This window comes from Sminthopsis crassicaudata, chromosome X (assembly GCF_048593235.1).
Source record: "Sminthopsis crassicaudata isolate SCR6 chromosome X, ASM4859323v1, whole genome shotgun sequence".
Taxonomy (NCBI): Eukaryota; Metazoa; Chordata; class Mammalia; order Dasyuromorphia; family Dasyuridae; genus Sminthopsis; species Sminthopsis crassicaudata.
The window spans coordinates 46,647,262-46,668,957 of NC_133623.1; the positions used below are offsets into that span (position 1 = coordinate 46,647,262).

General features: G+C 39.0%; 1 protein-coding gene and 2 long non-coding RNA genes across 29 annotated transcripts in view; 1 reads left to right on the forward strand and 2 right to left on the reverse strand.

The window, feature by feature from the left end:
• Window positions 1-436: 436 nt before the first annotated feature.
• LOC141548473 (uncharacterized) lies at window positions 437-2,286 on the reverse strand. The gene is made up of 2 exons (XR_012483964.1): window positions 2,165-2,286; window positions 437-976 (listed from the first exon to the last, which is right to left on the reverse strand). It is a non-coding gene; the product is annotated as an uncharacterized LOC141548473 (long non-coding RNA).
• An 80-nt stretch (window positions 2,287-2,366) lies between these two features.
• FRMD7 (FERM domain containing 7) overlaps window positions 2,367-21,696 on the forward strand; it is a 77,412-nt gene continuing 58,082 nt past the window's right edge. For 4 of the 27 annotated variants that reach the window (XM_074277714.1, XM_074277715.1, XM_074277716.1 and 1 more), the window contains exons 1-3: window positions 8,709-9,144; window positions 9,567-9,634; window positions 11,523-11,659. Coding sequence is in view for 3 of the 27 variants with exons in the window: in XM_074277693.1 (XP_074133794.1) it covers window positions 11,464-11,466; window positions 11,577-11,659 (86 nt within the window). In the remaining 24 variants the exon portion in view is untranslated. Of the gene's footprint in view, window positions 2,601-3,435; window positions 3,556-5,129; window positions 5,193-8,245; window positions 8,357-8,701; window positions 9,145-9,566; window positions 9,662-10,088; window positions 10,222-11,257; window positions 11,467-11,522; window positions 11,660-11,694; window positions 11,828-21,696 lie in introns of those variants that run through there. The other 23 variants (XM_074277695.1, XM_074277697.1, XM_074277696.1 and 20 more) reach the window with 19 other exon arrangements.
• On the reverse strand, window positions 8,235-10,810 carry LOC141548668 (uncharacterized). The gene is made up of 3 exons (XR_012484022.1): window positions 10,688-10,810; window positions 9,248-9,297; window positions 8,235-8,325 (listed from the first exon to the last, which is right to left on the reverse strand). It is a non-coding gene; the product is annotated as an uncharacterized LOC141548668 (long non-coding RNA).

Below are 21,696 nucleotides of genomic sequence, written 5' to 3' on the forward strand. Positions count from 1 at the left end.
GCAACAAACAAGTACCCGCAGCGCCGCCTGTGAGTTAGGCCGGCGACCGCAACACAGCCAATTTTTAAAATCTGCTCATATGCTCATTTTCTGGTTTCTGTCTCCCTCTTGTGACCGTTTTGGAGATTGCAGGTGGAAGGTGTAAATTAAAATAATAATGTTTAAGGGGTTAAAGCATGTATGAATATACATGTATGTATACTTTAATTGGTTTGAGCTTCACTACAACTCTGTAACTTAGGTATTATCGTCATTCTCCTTTTATAGATGGGGAAATTGAGGCTGAGAAAGATTATCACAATTAAGGGGGAAATTGAGGCAGTATTCAAAATCAGGTCTTCCTGACTTAATTCAAGTCTAGTATATTCTCCACCAAGCCAGACCTGCTATTTTTCTTACTGTATCCATAAACAAACAAACAAACAAAAACAAAAAACAAAGGAAAAAGCATTTTATTAAGTTTCAACTATATACCAAGGTATTGGGGATATAAAGACAAAAACAATATAATCCCTGTTCTCAAGGAGTTCACATTCTATTGGGGAACATATGTTTTCAGATCCATTAACACAGTTGTTTGAGGGAGGAATCGGGAAAGATGAGGGGCATCAGGTCCTATCAAGGCTCATCCTTTAAGATTTCTAAAAGGCCGGGGTAAGCAAGGGTTAAAAAGGGTATAAAGTGAGGAGAATAATCTGAGAAATACAATGAGAGATGGAGAGACTGGTGGGTAGAGAAGGTAAAGTGAGGGTAAAAAAGGAGGTGCAAGTCCTAAACAGTCTCATTAGACTAACAACTTTTTTTCCCCCTGTGGTTTCCTGAAGATCATTGTATCTGTTTCCTGAAGATCATTGTATCAGAGATACCCTGATAACATTGTTAAATGTAAACTTTCCCTGCCCTGCTTTTGAGGTGTCATTTTCAGCTCTGGTGAGGATTGAAGAATTGCTCCAGCGTGGAGGTGTCAGTATTGGGCCTAGAGTAAAGGAGGAAAGCATCATGGGTATCCTCAATACCCTTCCTTGTTATCTCTCCCACTCCGTGTCCTGTGGCCTTCCTTTGGGGTCTTCCCTTAAGAACAAACAAACAAAAAAGTCCAATCCAGATAGAACTGACAGGATTGCTAATTCTTTTGGGAAGTCCCTTCTAATTCCTGCCACAGACTTGAACTACTCTGGTTATTTTAACATCCCTGCCAAGTTCTAAAACCATCCCTAAGCAGCTAACTTCCTAATTTGCATATCCAGCCCCAGGCTCTTTGCAAATCACCTACCACCTACTGGATTTTTCTATCTGGATTCCAGCTCCACCTGTTAAATCCAAAGTGGCACGAGAATGGGCAATTTTTAAAATTTTATTTTATTAAAGTTTTTTTATTTACAAAACACATGAATGGGTAATTTTTCAACATTGACCCTTGCAAAACTTTATTTTAAATTTTCCCCTCCTCCCCTCCACCCCCTCCCTTTGATGGCAGGTAGTCCAATACATGTTAAATAAGTTAAAATATATGTTAAATGCAATATATGGATACATATTTATGTTACATATAGGCAAATTTTTGAACTTTAAAATTCCTCCACCTCACCTTATCCTTCTTTCTCTCTGTTCCCGTGCCTTATTCCTTCTACACCCGGCCCAGAAGTAACACCTACCATTTTAGAAACCGCAACATGGGTTTGGATCTCTTCCTTCAAGGTCCCAACACTTTCCCCCACTTTTAATTGATTTTCTACACTTTGGCTTTAATTTGATGTGGTCACGTTCCTGTTGTGTAGCTTTTTTTGGACATAGTAATTCTCTGGAAAAGAGACCTTTCCTACACACCCCCCCCCCCTTAAGTATAGGAAACAACTACGTTGAATTAAATATTTCCGGGGGGGGGGGGGGACAAAAAGCACGTTCTAGAAGTATTACCAATAAACATTACCTGTGGATTTCACAGAAGTTTTTCCTAATGGAAAGCCTAAGGGAAAGTAAGGTAAAGGGGCCATTTTGCTAGCCCGGAACATCCCGGATTTAGGAGAGAATGTGGTGTGAAAGTTATTGGACCCCTGCAGAGGCCGGGCCCTGAGGGCAGGCCAGAGGGAAGAAAGTCCTTAGCTTCTGCACAACCCCACACCTTCCCGCACCTTCCGCTCCCACCCCACTCCCGCCCAGTCACCTTGCGGGCCGGCTTCAAAAGTTTGAGGGTGGGCGAGCCGCACTAGCTATCGAAGAGACAGGGTTCCTATAGGTAACGAGGCTTGGGACCACTTTAGTTAAGGCACTCGCGGAGGAACACGCTTACGGCAGGCTCTCTGAGACCTCCTGGTGCGCAGGCGCTGGCACTTCACCCTCTTTCCCCAGCGCTCCATCCGCCTCAGACAAGCAGGCACGTACAGTACGTACGGCGAGCGCCAGCTTGGCTCGGTCGGCAGGGCGAGGTCCGTTAGGCTCCAACTACGCAGTTCGGGAGCCATTGCTTCGAACTGTCCTTGTCCGCTGCCCCCCCAGACCGTCGCGTGGCCTCCACCTCGCCATGCCTCCCCCTTGTCGGCTTCTAGAACCGCAGCAGCTCCCGAGAAGGCGGCCTGGAGGCCTCTCGGGGAGCAGCGAAGGTAAAGGCCTGCCAGGCTAGCTCGTTCCCGGGCCTCGCCCTGCTTCCTTCCCCTCCTAGGGGCCGCCTCTGTTTACCTGTACCCCTTCTGCACCCACCCTCCGGCCCAACAATCTCGGGTTCTGCCGTCCAAATTACCTAGAACATGGCTTCTTAAACTGTGGCTTGCTTTCCCATGTGGGTTCTCGGAACTGAGCGGGCGGGGGGGGGGGGGGGGGCAGGGGGGGAGGGGAGGGTCGCAAAATTCGGATTTATTATCGCTAAATGAATCGTATACCGATTTTATATACCTACATAACGGGGTCATGTGAAAATTTCTCGGGCAAAAAGGGATCTCGAGTGGACAAAGCTTAAGAAAATCTGGTCTGGGTGGCCCGCTTCCCTCCCCCCCTCCCGCCCTTCGCAGAAAAACACTTTCGCCATTTGCTTTGTGGTGGAAGGCCCCTGTACGCCATGCTGCGCCTCCTCGCGGGTGCTGTTTACTTCTGAATCGTCCTGGTGCCTTTTCTCTATAGGGACTACATGGTTTTTCAGGCCCATCTGCTTCCCGACCCGTGAGCCCCTCGTCTGCTACCACCACACCTTTGCACAAGCTTTCTCACATGCTGGAGGTGCACTATTTTCTCACGTTTACCTTTGGGAACCAGAGTTTCCCTCTCAGCTCCATGAAACCACCACTGAAAGCTATATATAAATAAGGCCTTTCCTCATTCCTTCCTAACCCCAAATTATTTTGTATTTACTGATTATTTTGTATCTATTTACCTATGTTCCTATATTTTAATGTATCTGTAAGTATTTTATATATTTTCTCTGTTTCTAATCTTTCTTCCTAGTGGGGTGTAAGCATGATAATGGGAGAGTTTCCTGTTGGCCTTTGCATATGTGGAGCCCAGAACAGCCTCTGGCATGTGGTGAGCCCCGGATTACCTATTTGTGGAGGGAATCGGGGTGAGGTGAGGAACATTAGAGCCTTGGAATAAAGGCTTGTGGGAATGCACAAATGTGGGAAACAATCTAGAGTTTAGGTAACAGCAAATAACTGCCTCCACATATTTTGCTGAGATAAGTAATGTACCACAAACTTGAAAATTAGTCTGGAGCCAGATTGTTGGGGGGGCAACAAATGCCAGGCATATGGATTTGGGTATTCATCTATAGAATATGGGTATTTTTCAGCAGGGGAGTGATATGGTTATGAAGAATATTCTGTTTAATATTTTTATTTTATTTACATGTTATATACTTATTTATTCACTTAATTTTATATATTATTAGCTTGTGGAGGATTGATTGGAAATATATATTCCCTTATTTTCTATATTTATTATTATTTAGCTGTGTGAGGATTGGCTGGAAGATATATGCCCTTATTTTTTATATTTGTTGTTATTTAGCTGTGTGAAGGATTGGTTGGAAAATATTTATTTTATTGATATTATTGATTTATTATTTATATATATATAATATATATTATGTTATTATATTTATATTATTATTTATCATTGTATTTATATATGATAAATAATATATTTATATTATATATAATACTTATATTTATATTATTATATTATTTGTATATGTAGATGTGTGAAGGACTGACTGGAAAACATGTTCTCTTATTTTTTATATTGTTATTTAACTGTGTGTAGGATTGATTGGAAAATATGTTCCCTTATTTTATATATTTGTTATTATTTAGCTGTGTGAAGGATTGGTTGGAAAATATATTCTCTTATTTTATAGATTTATTTATATTATTGTTATATTTATGTAATATGATATATAATATATTTATATTATATGTAATACTTATATTTATGTTACTATATTATTTGTATATTTAGATGTGTGAAGGACTGATTGGAAAACATGTTCCCTTATTTTTTATATTTGTTATTATTTAACTGTGTGAAGGATTGGTTGGAAAATATATTCCCTATTTTTAAATGTATTTAAATTATTATTTATTATATTCATATTATATATGTGATATATGATATATACTATATTTATATTATATATAATACTTATATTTATATTACTATATTATTTATTTGTATATTTAGATGTGTGAAGGATTGGCTGGAAAATATATTCCCTTATTTTATATATTTGTTTATGTTATTTATTATTATATTTATATAATTACATTATATATCATATTTACATTACTATATTATTTCTTTATATATTTTGATGTGTAAAGGATTGATTAGAAAATATATTCCCTTATTTTATATATTTGTTATTATTTAGCTGTGTGAAGAAAAACAGGTTCCCTTATTTTACATATTTGTTATTATGTAGCAGTGTGAGGGATTGGCTGGAAAGCATGTGCCCTTATTTTGTATTTTTGTTACTATGTAGCAGTATGAAGGATCGCCTGGAAAGCATGTGTCCTTATTTTATATTTTTGTTGTCATGTAGCAGTGTGAAGAATTGGCTGTTGAAAACATGTGTCCTTATTTTAATACATTTGTTTCCATATAATAATTAAGTTTCTATTTTTTAAAAACTTTATTTGCAGAGTTTAACATACGGATATTTTGAAAATTTCTAAAATGAAGCTCTAATTCAAATAAAAAGCAAGGTAAGAATAGTCCACAAACTTAAATAAACTCATTCTCTTTTTAAAAAACTCTGATTTAAATAAGGCGGCAAAGCGACCAGAGGAAAACGATGACGATTTTAAAAAACGACTCTGGAGAGGGGCGGGAGAAGCTCGACTCTGTCTCTTAGCAACACGGTCTCCTAGCAACAGGGGGAAAAAAAAGAAAAAACTTCGCTCCCCCTCCCTTCTCTGACGCAATCTCTCTAATCCTCCCCCTTCTCCTTCTGTTCCTCCCCCTTCTCCTTCTGTTCCACCCCCTTCTCCTTCTGTTCCACCCTCTTTCGGGCCGCGTGCAAAGTGAAGGGGTCTCAGTGTCTCCCTCCTGTGGGTTCATTTCAGATTGCACCCATTTTGTCGTCTTTTCTTTATCATCCACTCCTCCAGCTTTGAAAGTTCACGAGCGCCGTCTTCTGGAGAACTAGAATATTGTAGCTAGGGAGGAAAAAAAAAAAAAAAAAAGCAAACCTGTGCACCCTTTAACCCTTAATTGGATGTAATTCTAGGTAAGATTTTTTTTTTAGGGGCCTAATTTGTGAGAATACAGAGAACTCAGTTTCTGCTCCTAAGGAACCTACATTCAATGACGTATAAAATCCATACTCATGAACACAGAACCATTCTTTTTTTCTTCTTTTTTATTACTATAATAGCTTTTTATATACAAAACATATACATGGGTAATTTTTCAGCATTGACCCTTGCAAAACCTTCTGTTCCAACTTTTTCCCTCCTTTCCCCCATCCCCTCCCCTAGCTGGAAGGTAGTCCAATATATATTAAACATGTTAAAGTATAAGTTAAATCCAATATACATAGACATATTTATACAGTTATCTTGTTGTGCAAGAAAAATCCAATCTAGAAAGAAAAAAAAAAAAACCTGAGAAGGAAAACAAAAAATGCAAGCAAACAATAACAGAAGGAGTGAGAATGCTATGTTGTGGTCCACACTCAGTTCCTATAGTCCTCTCTCTGGAACACAGAACCTTTTGAGGGAGACAGTATCAACAAATGGAGAATTAGTAAAGTTTTGGAGTAGAAAATGCTCTGAGTTCTTCAGAACCTAATAATTATAAGAAACAGAGGTTAGGAGAGATGTCATTCCAGGCTGGGGGATGAGCCTAAGCCACTTCCCCTAGGTGGGAAGACGAGTGGGAGAGTGCTTGGAAGAGAAACTGAGCCTGACACCAGATTATTCAGGCTCTTCAATCCTGAACCAAAGAGTTTGTTTTTCATTTTAGAATGGGTTTCTTACTCACCTTTCTCTCCACTGTCAGCATAGTCTCCTATTTGGTCTCCCTTTATCTAGTCTATTTTGCCCCCATGAAATTCACAGCTTGCTCCAAAGCTCAGCTTAAGTGCTCCTTCCACAGTAGGCCTTTCCTCATCCCCATAGCTACTCGTGTTCTCTCCCTCAAAATTCTGTTTTCTGTTTGCTAATTTGTAAAATGTTCTTTTCTCTCAGTAGCACGTAAGCATTTTGAAGACAGTGTGTCTGTTTTCTTCGTCTCACCAGCACCTAGAAGATCCTTCCTAAATTCCTATGGAATGAATGTTTGACTCGAAGGACATGAGTCTAGGAATGGTGACAGTAGAAGAAGCCATGAGCCTAGAGAGGAGAATCTCTGCTTTGGAACCCTGCCCTTGCATCAGTTTCCATGGATCCAGTTTTCTCAGTGCTGATATGCCTCAAATAGCAGACCTATTGTCATGACCTCCTGCCAAATCCAAGGGTCTTTCCTCAGCCCTCAACTTTCCTGATCTCTCTGCAGCCTTGGTTATTATCCATCACCCTCAACCTCTCTCCTAACACCTAGTCTCAGATCTCCAGCTGTCGGACATCGTTTACGATGTGTCCTCTCAATTTCTTAAACTCAACATGTCCAAAATCCCACTCATCTCTTTCCCCTCCAAACCCTCCGCTCTTCCAAGCTTTACTGTACTGTTGAGGCTACTGCCATCCCACCGGCAACCTAGGTGTCCTCCTCAGCTCCTCCCTTTCTCTCATTCTCCATAGCCAGTACTTTGACATCTCTTCCCTGTTATACCTCCACTTCCCTGGTATCGAGGCTTTTGCCACTTCTCAGCTGGACTCTTGCCCTAGCTGGCTACTTGGTCTCCCTGACTTAAGTCTCTCCTCACTCTGGTCCTTCCTCCACCTTTCTGTAAAAGTTATCTTCCTAAAGTGTTGATCTGACCACATCAACTCTCTATTCAGTAAACTCCGGTGACTTCCTGTCCCCTCCATAGACATTGAAGGGCTTCCAAAGCCCTCCAAAACCTAGCCTTCTATCTTTCCAGTATTCTTAAACCTCACTCTAATATCCAGTGACATTGGATTCCTTCTTGTTCCTTGCACAAGATATTCCCATTTCCTGATTCCTGGCACTCACCCTGGCTGTCCCCCATGCCTAGAACACAGAACACTTTCCTTCCCTATTCCCATCTCCTGGCTTCCCCAGTTTCCTTCAAGTCCTAGCTAAAACCCCACTTTCAAAGGGAAGCTTTCCCAGTTTCCCTTAATGCTAGAGCCCTTCCTTTGTTAATTACTTTGCTGTCTTATTCTCATATTGTTTCCTGAATTCGAATTCTGAGTTCCTAGAGAGCAGGACTTGATTTTTTGGTTTTTGGACTGTCTTTGCATCTGGGATCCCATGGTGAGACTAAGGCTGGATGTACAGATTTAGAAGGCATATTTCTATAGATATGGAAACTAAAACCTTAGGAACTGATAAGAATGCCACGGGAGGGAGAAGATGGACCAGGAGAGAGCTCAGCTGAACCACTCTAAATTCAGGGTTCTTAATTTACTGTTGGTAGTCTGGTGAAGTGTGTAGGCCCCTTTTCACATTTTATTTAAATGCATATGATAAAATACATAAGATTCCAAAGGAAATCAAATGTATTGGACGATTTCCTTGAGATCTGCAGATAGAGTGTCAGGGGGTGTTATGAAAACGCAATACTATCATGAACAAGAAAAGAGAAGGTGAGGTGCAAGCCGCAGCTAACTTTATTGTGAAGCAGGCACAGAGCAAGGTGAAATCCAAGATGGTGGCAGAGGAGCAGCAGCACTGTTGGCCCAGAATGGGTGGGATGGAGAGGTCAACTCCCTAAAGAAAAATCAACAATGGTTATTTTATTGTGAGTTCAGATTCCTCGGCTCTGACTTTCTCATTCTTCTAGTAACATTGGAAGAGAAAGAATGGCTCTAAATTTGGGGTTTAGGAAGGTATTGGTTTTATGTTTTTGTTAAGACCTTTTTGGAGGTCCTATGCCAGTAAGGGCTTTTCAACTTTGCTTTCTTCACTGGACATTTAATTTTTTTTTTTTTTTTATTTTTTTTTTTATAACTTTTTATTTACAAGATATAAGCATGGGTAATTTTTCAGCATTGACAATTGCAAGACCTTTTGTTCTAACTTTTCCCCTCCTTCCCCCCACTTCTTCCCCTAGATGGCAGATTGAGCAATACATGTTAAGTTTGTTAAAGTATAAGTTAAATACAATATATATATATATATATATGTATGTATATACACATTGGACAGATTTAATTTTAAATGACTTGACTGTCAACAAATGATGTACTGTGCAGAACAGATTGAAGGTAGATCTATTTCATAAATTAACTATGTAGATATAGCAGGCCTTTTTTATTTTTGTGCTGATGATAAAATGAAAGTTGGCTAAGGAAAAGAATTTTCCCCTTACACATGCACTACTACTGAGCCATAGCTTTTTAGAAATTTAATGTGTTCAAATTTTCTACATTGGCTTTTTAAATGAACTTTTTGTATTTAATTTTTCTAAAAGGAATTTTTTTGCTTAAATTTGTCCACAGGGCAGCTAGGTGGTAGCTGTAGAGAAAAGAGAACTGTGGTTCAGGTCTGGCCTCAGGCACTTGACATATGCTACCTGTGTGACCTTTGGTGAGTCATTTAACTCCCCTTTTCCATTACCCTCACCCCCCAAATCCATAGAACCAATGATCTATAATCTTAGGTTAAGAATCCTTAGTCTCAGTTGCCTTACTTTTCAGAATATGACTGTCTTCACTTCGCTTTTCTGTTTCTTTCACCTTTCTGTAAAAGTAAACATTCAAAGGAAAACATGTTTTGAAGATGAATATAAACAACTATTCTGGCTTGCTGACTTTTTATAAGAATCTTTAGCCTAAAGGAACCTACAGCTGCTTCCTTCCCTTTCCTTACCCTAATTCTTCAGGATCCTTTGTCCAATCATCCTTCACTTTTTTCCTTGGGATTATTTTGGGGTTTTCCCTCCACTAATGGAAACATAAAAATTTTATTTACAATGAGATGATCAATAAATATCTAACTGTGGTTTGCAGCACTACTGGAGAGAAAACCCAGAGACTGGATCTGGAACTTCAGTGGTGTGGGAAAACTGCCAAAGCAGGTCAGAATCTTCCTAATCGGATTAGAGGTAGGGGGAGGATTCTCTGATATAAGTGAATTTGCCTTCTTTTTTTTTTTTTTTTTTTTTTTTTTTTTTTTTTTTTTGAGTCATTCAAAATCATGGATTAGCTTTTATTCATTTCTGAAAGTACTGGGTTGTTTTATTTTAGGAGTCAATAAAGTATTCTATATCATCTAAATATTAATGAAGACTTACTACATTAGACTAGAGAAGAGAAAACTGACACAAATGGCTATCTCCATTTGAGGATTTTTTTTTTTTTTTTTTTTATAAATGTGAATCTGTATTCTTTCACTTTAAGTCCTGATCCTTTTTCTTCTTTGTTCTATTTGTAAAGCATATGATATCTGTTGAAAGTCTCCTATGAAATAATATTCTGCCATTTCAGAGAAACTCAAGAACTGGATCTAAAATATAATCCTTTCTTATTCAGTTTTCAGCTTGATAGTTTGAAGCCCAAAATTGATGTTCAATTCTATTTCTTAGAATGATGGAATGTTAGGGAAAGAATCCTAGAGATCATGTGCCCCAACAACCACATTATATAAATAAGGAAACAGCCTCAGGTAAGTGCAGTGGCACGTCTAAGTTGATAAAAATCACATACCATACTTTATTGAGCCATTCACCAACTGGAAACTAAGTTTCCAATTTTTTTGCCCTGGGAAGAGATCTGCTATGGATACTTTTTGTACATTCTCAAGTCATTTTCATTTTTTTTTTTTTTAATCTCTTGGTATTAATGCCTAGTAATGGTGTTACTAGGTCAAACGATATGCATGAATTTATAGACCTTTGGGCTCAGTTCATACTTTTTGGTCTATTATCATTAGGGCATGGCTCTTATTTTTTATAAATTTGACTTATATGAATTTTTTTTTTTAATTCAAGCTTTTTATTTTCAAAATATGCACAGATAATTTTCAACATTCACCCTTATAAAACCTTGTGTTCCAAAAATTTTCCCTCCCTCCTCCCCAATATAGGTTAAACATCAAATGAACTTAAAAAAAAAATTAGACAATTATTTACCAATCTGATTGACTCTAATCCTGCGTGTTTCATTCTGTGTAACCCATTAAACGTGATTCTGAGGAAGGGGACCATAGGCTTCACAAAAAAGGTTGTCACCCCTCGGTTTACAAGCCAGCCAGAGCACTGAAAAGGTTAAATGCCTTGGCTTTGGGAGCACTGTGTGGCACAGAGGATAGAGCCCCAGCCCTGAGAAGGCAGGAGGACCTGAGTTCAAATGTGGCAAGTTACTTAACCCCAATTGTCTCAGCCAAAAAAAAAAAAAAAGCCATGATTCCATCGCCCTCACATTGAACCTAGGCCCTGCTGTTAGAGCGCTGTAGCCCACGGCCCCCAAGGAAGGTCACGGCTAAATAAACTTCCAGATGGAACTTTAGGGGTCTGAGATAGGCCCAAAGGCTGCGCTTCCGCACGGCCCCGGGCTCGCGGATGGAACTTTGCTTTCCGAACCGCGCTATTTCGGAGGTCCTCCGAATCTCTAGATTGGGGGTTTTCGGAAAGTTTGGTAGTCCGGCACCCCCGGCACGCAAAAAGAAAAAGGCAAAACGCGGGCTCCTCTTTCCTTTCCCTCTTCCTCAGTGGCGTCGCCCCCGGCGCGCTGCTGACGTCATGCCTGCGCCGTCGCCCGGTCAATGACGTCGGCGCTCCGCGCCGACCTCCTGTTTGGTACTACTCGGCGCGCCTGAGCGTGCTGCTTAACAGGAGGTTCCTCAGGTTCTGCGAGTTTTTTTGTCCCAATTCACCTGTTTCAAGTCCTTAAAAGTGTTCTGGTAAATATGGTGGGTACTAGAACTAAAACCACTTTCAATACGTGTGTGTGTATTTTTTCTTGTAGTGCCACAGGTGTGTGCAATACCATGAAAATGAACCACACTTTCCGCGTGTGTAGGCCCCCAGATGCTGTGCTTGGTGCTGGGGAAAGGAAGATGAGAGAGACACCTCAAGGAAGTTGTATTCTTCGGGGCTGAAGGGGTAGGTCATTTATACAGATAAAAATAAAACAAAGGCGGAGGCCTGGGGAGAGGGAGAGAGAGTGAGGGAGGGAAGCACAGGAGAATTCAAGAAAACTCCTGGGAAGGTTACATTGTGAGTTTTTGAGGAAGAGAAGGGATTAACGAGCAGGGAAGAAAGAACATTCTGGTAGTTTGCTCAGCTTTTTACATCTATCAGGCTGGAGAGAGTCACCAAAGACTTAAGAAGGGGAAAGACATGCTTAGACTTTTATTTTAGGGGTGTGATTTTTCCAGAGGTACTGCATGGTATATTGAGGAGACTGTTGCAGTCCTTCTGTTGAACTAGGGTGGGGTTTTTGGGAGTCACTTAGCACACTGGCGGGAGAGATGTTGTGGAGGTACAGTAAGCCTTGGCACCTGATTAGATGTGGGGACTAAAAGAGAAGGAACATGGTTATTTAAAAGTACACAGTAGGCAGGACATTCAAAAAATCGATTTGGAAAAGTTATCTCAGATAGTCACCTTACTGGTTTACTTTTGTGTAAACCTGAACCTTGCCAACCCTGCTTCTCTCCTGGCTGGGCCTCAAGATTCTTCAGGACTGCCTCACTAAGCTTCCCCTTTGTTCTTTTCAACTCTTTTTTTGTGTTGTCTTCTCTTTATTAGAACATAAGCACCTTGAGGGCAGAGAGTTTTTCTTGGTTTATTTTTGTATTTCTAAGCACTTAACATAGTGTCAGGTACGTTGTAAGAGCCAGTAATTCTTAATTGCCTTGCTTTGCCTTCCTTTTTCTGTGAGTTACTTGAAAAATTCAGACCCAGTGAGAGAAGGAACCTGCTACAATGTCTTTACTTTCTAGGGAGAATGATAGCTCATTTTCTCAACCCTCTCACCTGTGAACCTTCCCTTATATTGCACTGAAAAAATTCAATCCGTTTGTTCCTTCCCAACCCTTCCACCTTCTCTTTTTATATCAATCAGATGCCTTTGGCTTCTATCTACTCCCTGACCTCAGTCTCAAATGAAGATGTCTTCTTCCTTGCCAAGGCAAACTTCTACATTCCTAAGTGATCCCATTCTATCCTGTCTTCTGAAGCAGGCTGCCCCCTCTATCATGTCCATTTCCTTGATATTTTTCAGACTCTCCCTGCCTACTCCTTTTGCTACCTACAAACATGCCCATATCTCAGCCACCATCAGAAAACTTTTACTTGGTGGACCTATCCCCAGTGGTCATTTTGTTTCTTTTTTGTGGTTAAACTTATTGAGAAGACAATCTTTAGTTACTGTCTCCACTTTATTTTCCTCTCTCCTTGGCTGCAGTGTGGTTTCCATTCTCATTCAGCTGAAACTCCTCCTCACTTTAAAGTTACCAATGATGTCTTAATAGATTGGTAACCAGCTGACAAAGTGGATACAGCCCTGGGCTTGGAGTCAAGAAGACCTGAAAATAAATCTGGCCTCAGTGAGACACGTTAACTGAGCATGTCACTTAACCTCTGTCTCAGTTTCTCTTCTGTAAAATGGGGATGAATTATTTCTTCTCTCACCCTCCTTTACCCTTTTAATAGCGATAACTAATGGTCTTCATCCATCACCTATTTCTCAGTGATAATCTTTTTCTCTCTGTGACACTTCTCTCTTCTGGATTTTCTTCAGTTTTCTTTGCTCTGTCTTCATTCAGGCTTCAGTGGTTAACTGTGGGTATGCCTCATGTTTTTGTCCCGGGCTCTCTTCTGTCTTTATACAGTTTCAGTTGTTTTCTTCAATTCCTGTGGGTTCAGTTGTTATCTCCATGCTGGCAATTTTCAGATGTCAAGTGAGAGGTTAGGACTAGATAAACACAACTCCCCTCCAGTCTTATTTCTTTAACTACCTGTTGTACATTTCAAACTGGATGTTCCATTACATGTCCTTGTCAAACTTGTATTCAAGACAACTCTCAACATCTTTTTCTATAATAATTTGCCTGTTATTGTTGAGTGTGCCACCATCTTCCCATCACCAAGACTTGCAATCTGCGTGTCACCCTTAAAGTCTCCTCACACCCATATCTAATCTGTCACTAGGTCTCGTTTGCTATCTTTGACATTTCTCTTATATGCTCTTTTTCCTAACACTGTCACTACCCTGGTTCATGGCCTTATTAGCTCATATTTGGACAATTTCAATAGTCTGCAAGGTGATTCCCCATACCAGTCCATTCTCTGTCCCACTGTCAAAGTGATCTTTTTGAGTATAGGTCTGACTATCATTTCCTTCTCCAGTAGATTCCACTGGCTTCCATTTACTTCCAACAGCAACTACACAATCCTTTGGCTTCTTTATCATAATGTAGTTTTATTAATTTTTTTGATCAAATACTTGCATTACTTCCATGCATCCACCATTAAAATTAAAGGGATAATTCCTTGTTTGTTTTTAAATGATGGACGACATTTTATTCCTGCAAACACTCAAAACTTTATATGTATCTTGATTAAATATTAAATAAAAAACCAGAACTAGTAATCTGGTTCCTTTTTAAAGTAGAAATTTAGACGTTTCTTCTGATAGTCCTGAGATTATCATCTTGTTAGAGGTATGGCAAGGTTTTGCACATATAGGCTCATCTTGGAAAGCTTGTAACTGGTATGCCTTATTTGGATTGCTAAATTATGCCTAACAAAATGCACATAGTCATTACATCATGCATGTCCATCCTTGGGTTTCTGTATTAATTAGATTTGGCACAATTCTTCATGATATGACAAATTAATTAAATAATCTCTAAGTTAGGAAAAGTAGAGTAGCTGCTGCTTGAAACTGTTAATTTAGGTTACCATTTGGTTTGAATCATGAGAAACTGATGCTCCAGGTGGTTAGCATTTGCTACCTCCAGTGGCCTCAGCTCTAGTCAATTAGTGATTAAGCTTTATTTTAGTGGTTGCTCTCTATACCATCACTTTGCCTCCAGCATTATCCCTCAGATGATGTTCCACCAAGACCATCCCTAGCTTCCTGGTTTTCCCCTTTCCTGTATTAATTGTATGATTTTCTCTCCTTTATCACTTTTTAACCCTTGTGACCTTTCATTTAACTATTTATACTATTTATAAGTGTTTTCAGAATATCCTTGGGAAGCTCTAGAGCAATACTCCTCAAGCTTTTTAAATAGGGGGTCAGTTCACTGTCCCTCAGACTGTTGGAGGGCCAGACTATAGTAAAAACAAAACCTCACACTCTGTCTCCACCCCTCAGCCCATTTGCCATAACCCAGCGGGCCGCATAAATGTCCTCAGCAGACCACAGTTTGAGAACCCCTGCTCTAGAGGAAGTAGTTCTGGGGATGGCAAGGCTAAGGAAGGAAGCTTGGGAATGAGAAAGTCCTTGGCTTTCTCTTATTTGCTGCAAAACCCAGTCAGATTGAGGAGGTTGTAGTCAGTAAATTGCTTTTCTAGGGTAGCTTTTGAAAGTATGGTCTTTTCAGCTTTGACTTGCTTAAATTTTCTACCTTTCAGCATCAACCCTAAGAAAGTACCTGTTTCAGATCAGCAATCTTGATTGCTTGCTATTATTGTTTTGCTGTCTTTTGGGGCTTTGCTACTAGGAAATGGTCTGTTGGCTCTTTCTTCTAAATGAGAAGAGGTAGAGCATCTGAATCCTTGTCAAAGAACCCTGGCATTTCTGCCAAGGGCAGAACCAAACTTCTGAGACACAGGCATGCTCTGGCCATTGGTCCCATCTTCTGAAGGGGGTTTTTGCAATGTCAGCAGGTGATGGGATCCTGCTCAGCTTTCCACATCTCTTTCTGCTTTGCCTTTTTCTGCTAGATAAGTGTCATATAGCTCTCCAATTCTTTGCTGATTGAACCTGCTCAGATTGTATCAGCTTCATGACTTCAGAAAGATATGTGATTGGCTTTTCATGACAGTAAATAGCCTCTTTATATTTCCTTATGCTAATAAGAGCTGCTTGTCTGCTCTGCTGATGAGTGGGGGTTGAGGGCCTGTCCATCACTTCTTTAGATTTCAGGTGGGAGGGGACTGTAGTGTAGCCCATGGAAGGCTGGAGAAAGTGCTGGGTGAACCCTATGGATCCCTGTTCTTAGTCTTCTTATACTTTATTCTTTCTGCATTCTAATGACACTGATTTCCTTGCTTTTTCTCTAATAAGACTTTAAATTTCTTAACTCCAGGTACTTTTTCTGATTTTTTTTTTCCTCCCAGGCCTGCAACTCTTTTCCCCATTTCCCTCCACACCTTCCACTTCCCTAACTTCCTTCAAGTCCCAGTTAAGAGAGAACTTTCTGCAAAAAACCTTTCCCAATTCCCCCTTACGACTTGTCATTTCCTTCAAATCATCTTGTATGGATCTAGTTTGTACAGAGTGGTTTGAGTGTTCTCTGCTCCTGTTGGATTGTGAAGGCTTTAGAACAGGGGCTACTGGCATGTTGGCACTTATAAATACGTATTGATGTCTTTCTTAATGACATCATAGTTCAGTTTTTGCCCATGGATTCCTGTTTATTTTATACCTTAGAAATTTGCCTGAATTCAGCAGAATAAAGGCTTTTCCATATCCAATAGCCAGAGTTGATATTGAATTCAATATGGATATATGTTGAGGTATGGGGATTTTGGAAGCCATCTAGTCCAACCTTTATTTCCTAGATGAGGAAAATGGAAAACCAGACAAGTTTAAGGGTGTTGTCCAATATCACGAAGGTGAGAGGTGCTTTAGCACCAGAGTTAGTTTTTTTTGTTTTGTTTTGTTTTTTGTTTGTTTTTTTTGTTTTGTTTTTGTTTTTGTTTTTTTGGCTGAGGCAATTGGGGTGTTATGTGACTTGCCCAGGGTCACACAGCTAGGAAGTGTTAATTGTCTGATGCCAGATTTGAACCCAGGTCCTCCTGACTTTAGGGTTGGTGCTCTATCCACTGTGCCACCTAGCTGCCACAGGTTCTTTTTATACTCAATAAATCCTCGTCTCAATTATTCCTCCCCCCCTTTCCCCAATTGAGAATTGGGGGGAAAAACACTTTAAAAATATATAAATAAAACAACTTATTATATTTGCCATATCCAAAAGAAAAATACATTAAGTGAAAAAGTCATATAGGCTCCCTTGCCTCTCTCTTTAAAAAAATATATTTAAAAGGAATTGTAAGTTGTTCATGATAAATTTGAAGCTTTATACTCATTTTCTTTTTTTACTATACTGTTATAGAAATGTTTCTCTCATGGCATAAATTAAAAATTAATTTTAAAAAAGGCATAGCAAAGTACTGATGTTTCTTTGTAATTGGACTTTCTCTGCCTCCTGATGAGGATAGGTTTCAGAGATGCCAGGATTTGAATGTATGCAGTGCATCCTTGTTTAGAGTCTGATTTTTCATTCATATTTCCCTTTTTATATTCTTCTTAACTTCTTTGTTTCAATTTCAGAGTTCTGCACAAATGTGACTTTTTCACTAGGAATGCTTGAGAAGTTCTCTGTTTTAGTAAGAGTTGCTTTTTTCCTCTGTAAGATATTCCTCTTTTCCTGGCTAAGTTATTCCTGGCTCCAAGCTTCTACGTTTGCCTGCTTCTGTCTAGTGGTACAATGTGACTCGGTGGCTTGTTGGTACTTGAATTCTTCCTGCTTTGCAATATTTTTTCTTAGACTTGGAAGCTCATGATATCATAGCTATGACCTAGTCATGATATTCCTACGGGTTTGCATTAAGGGGCTCCTTTCAGAAATTTTTTTTCCTATTTCTACTTTGCTCTCGTTCTAAGAGATCTAAGCAGTTTTAAGGTTTTTTGAAATACTATGTGTAGGCTTTTGTCTGGTCGTAGTGTTAAGGTAATCCAATGATTTAAAATTTTTTTTTCCCCCTTCCATTCATTTTCTGGGTTGGTTGTTTTTGCTTTAAGGTGCCTTTAAACTTCTACTTTTTCAGTTTTTTTACTTTGTTTTAATATTTTCTGTTGCCTCATGGCATCATTGGCTTCTATTTTTGCTTGGGCAAGGCTTTGTATTTTTTGTTCCAAGCTGTTGATGCTTTTTCCAGTTCTCAAATTAAATGTTCTCATTTCATTTATAAAGGCATTTTTAAAGCTCTTCTTTTGTCTATTCTAGGAAGTCTAATTAAATTTGTGTCCAAGCTGTGTTTTTATTTGGTGCTTTGCTTCTAGATGTTTTGGAGTCGTCATCTTCTGAGTTTGGCTCTAGAGCATCCCTGTAACCATAAAAGCCCTGTGTAGTGGGATTCTTTGTTTATTCTTCCCATCCTTTTTCCTGACTTTGGACTTTTAGACTACGTCCTGTGTACTTCTGGAAGGAAAATCTGGGTTGGTCCTGTTGGTACTTTCTTTGACTATTGAATGCTTTGATATCCTAGGATCTCGGGGACAACTGGAGATCTTCAAGCTTTCGCTGCACCCAGAGGGGTCTGATCCAGCACAGAGTCCAATTGCTGCCATTCTGGTCTGAGCTCCAGAAGTTCTTGTTCTCTGTTCAGTCTGAACACTAGTAGACTGCTTCTGAACTCCCCTACAGTTATGACCCCATTCATGATTCTAGTTCAGAGCAATGGAACTCGAGGTTTCCTCTTGGTCTGGGATTCCTGCCCTCATTATTCCTCTGTAGGCTTCAGCCCAGACTGTAGCTCAGACTCCATTCCTTTTCTGGGGTCCAAGCTACCCCACTCCTATGAGCTTTTGAACTTTTATTAGGGCCTGTGACTGTTCCTTATCCTAGAACACCACTCCATCAGGCAAGTCCTCTTTTTCAATCTGCCCTGGATTTCTGACCTTGGCTCTGTGACTAGGGAGTAGGAGACAAAGATATCACTTGACACATTTCCATGACCTTCTCACTGTGCAACAGTGTGGGTTTGGATGAATCCCTGAGCCTAGTGCCCAGCTGCTTTGGAGTTGGAGTGCTTCATATCCCCTCCTGGACAGAGTCTGGCCTCAGTGATCCAAGGATCCCTCTATTTCCTCATTCTAACTTCTTCTTGCATTTCCCTATCAGTCTTCAATCTGATGCATTTTATAGATCTCGGGGCAGCACCTGGGTATACTTCTTCCTATTATTCTGCTCTTTTGCCCCTACCTCCCCCCCAGTGCTCTGATACCCAGGTGGCTGGTTCAGAAGGCAAAAACAAAAGCGATGAAGACAGTGAAAGTAATAATTTTCAGAAAGTCATGTAAGTTAGGAAAAGACAGCTTGATCTTGGGCCTGTTCTGCCCTGGGCCCTCTAATTTTCTCTCTCCACATTCATTCTCTTGGTGATCAGTTTAGCTTCTACAGCTTCAGGTATCTTCTCTTCCAGCATGTGGACCTTTTTCATCTCTGCTTTTCAGATTCCTTTTAGTCCTTCAAAGCTTGCCAATGTAATCTTCCCTGATTCCTCCCAGCTAAAACTGTTATTTTTCTGCTCAGTTTTTCCCAGAACACTTGGACAGTATCTTTTTCCTTTACCCTAATCATTCCCTACCTTTTCTTACAGTTATCTGTGTAGACATTGTACCTCTGCTCCCAGTGCGTGGGCTCTATGATATTTCATCTTTGCCTTCCCATAAGAGGGCTTAGCACATTTCAGGCTATTACTAAATTTTTATTTCATTGGATTTAATTAGTCTGGAATTTAGAAAATAAAACCTTAATGTTCTTTAGGATCAATATCTTAAAAAAAAAATCAGTAAATGGTGCTCTTTATAATTTTAAAGCTTGTAAGAAAATAGGTTAAAATTTATCTGAATGTAGCTGATTAAGGAGTTACTCCTGGGTGGGGGGAGTTACTGGGGAGATGATTAAATAGTCAATAAATTTGATGATGGACATGATAAGGGACCTTATTGTTAGAGGTGATCTTCACCCCAACTTCCCCTTCATTAAACAAGAGGTAGAAAGGCTTCAAGGAGGGACTGGAGCATCTAAAGTCACATAGAGGATCCCGGAGACCTGAAAGGGTACCTGGGCCATCTTCTTCAATGTACAGATAAAGAAACTGAGATCTCCACAGGTTCAAGTAGGTGACTTGAGTACATGCAGGTAACAAATGTCAGAGGTGCAGTTTGAAGCCGAGTCTTTTGAATCCTAAGTCAGTGCCTTTTCTGTTGTCCCATGCTACTCCCCAAGTACCATGTTTAGAGGAAATCAATTGCAGGTCGCTTTCTGTAAGGCCAGTTTCTCTACAGAGCTCCATTTCTACATCCATGTCTCATAGGTATCCCAGAACCAATATATCCTAATCAGAACTCATGATGGCTCAGCGCACCCATACAATACAGATTTCTTCAGTTATTTATGTCTAGAAAGAATGTATCATAGTTGTAGTCACATAGTTTCTGTATATGCATCTTTGTAGGAGACTCTAGTTTTTTTAGACATCTGGTACTTCTTAAATTAAGCAGGTCTAATAAGACTGTGGATAGTGATGTGCCCTGAATTGGGAAAATGAGTTCAAATCCAGTGTCAGACATGTCCTAGTCATGTGACCATGAGCAAGTCACTTAATGTTTGCCTCAGAATCCTCATCTATAAAATGGAATAAAGTGTTGGCACAATGCCTGACACATAGTAGACACTTTCCTAAATGCTTCCTCTTTTCCTTTACCTTATTTTGAATGAGATTTCTCTTTCTATCTCTTGCTGCTGGGGTTTTTTGTTGGTAATTTAAAAAAAATGTTGACGATTAATGTGGATTTAGTTTATATCCTACAGCCTTGCTGTAGGTACTAATTATTTCTTTTTTTTTTTTTTTTTTTTTTTTTTTTAAGTTCATTTTCTAGGGCTCTCTAAATAATCCACTGTCTCATCTGCACAAAGCAATAGTTTTATTCCCCTTTTGCCTGTGCTTATTCTTTCAATTTCTTTTTGTTTTCTTACTATACCTAAATTTTTTAACACTACATCAAATAGTAAATGGTGATAATAGACATCCCTGATCTTATCAAAAGGCTTCTATTTTATCTTCATTAAATATGATACTGGCTTTTGGTTTTATATAGATAATAGTTTAAAGAAAGGTTCTTATTTGTATGTTTTGGAGTGTTTTGATCAGAACTAGATGCTGTATTTTGTCAAAAGCTTTTCTGTATCTATTGATATGTTTATGTAATTCTTATTGTTCTTGTTATGATTTATTATGTTGCTAGTTTTCCTGCTACTGATCTAGTCATAACTTGTTGGCATAAATCCCACCTGGTAATAGTACATAATGTTTTTGATATGTTGCTGTAGCCTTTTTGCTATTATTTGTTTAACATTTTTGCATTAATATTTTTTGAGCATATGGGCTTATAGTTTTCTCTGTTCTGCTTTTCCTTGGGTTTAGCTATCAAGTCTATATCTGTATCTTATATAATATTACAATTAGTTATTTTTTTCAACTGTTGTATAGCAGTCATTTGTAAATTCATAACATCTGGATTGGGAATTTTTTTTTCCTTTGGGAGTTCAGTTATATCTCATTCAATTTGTTTTTCTGAGATCATTTAATTTTTTTTTTCTTGTACTATTAATTTGGACATTTTATATTTTTATAACTATCCATTTCACTTAAGTTGTCAATAAAAATTGGCTTTTAGTTAGGCAAAAGTTTCTCATAATTTCCTTTTATTTTATTTTTTTTTTTTTGTCTCCTAACAAAATGTTTATAGCTATTAATCTTTTCTTTAAAAGAGGAGGGCGGACAATACTGAAACTTCAGAAAATGTAAAAAAAAAATTGTTATACACACAATTTCTTATGTATGAGCTATAAGTCACAGTTTAACAACTGCTTAAAATTAAAAAGCAATTAAAATTCTATATTAGGAAAATATCTTGCTAATTAAAATATGAACCACCTTTACTATAAAATCTACAATTTAGCCTAATTAAAAAAGTAAAATTCATGGAATTATCTCCAGAATCAGATTTTTAAAAAATCTTCTGTTTGGTATTTAAAGTTCTTTATAATCTGACACCATCTCTTCCTGTCTCCCCTCCCCACTTTCTAGGCTTTCTCTATCTTATAACCTATTTTCTCTTCAATCCAGTGACCTGGTCTCCTTGCTGTTCTTTAAAAAAGACATTCCAGCTC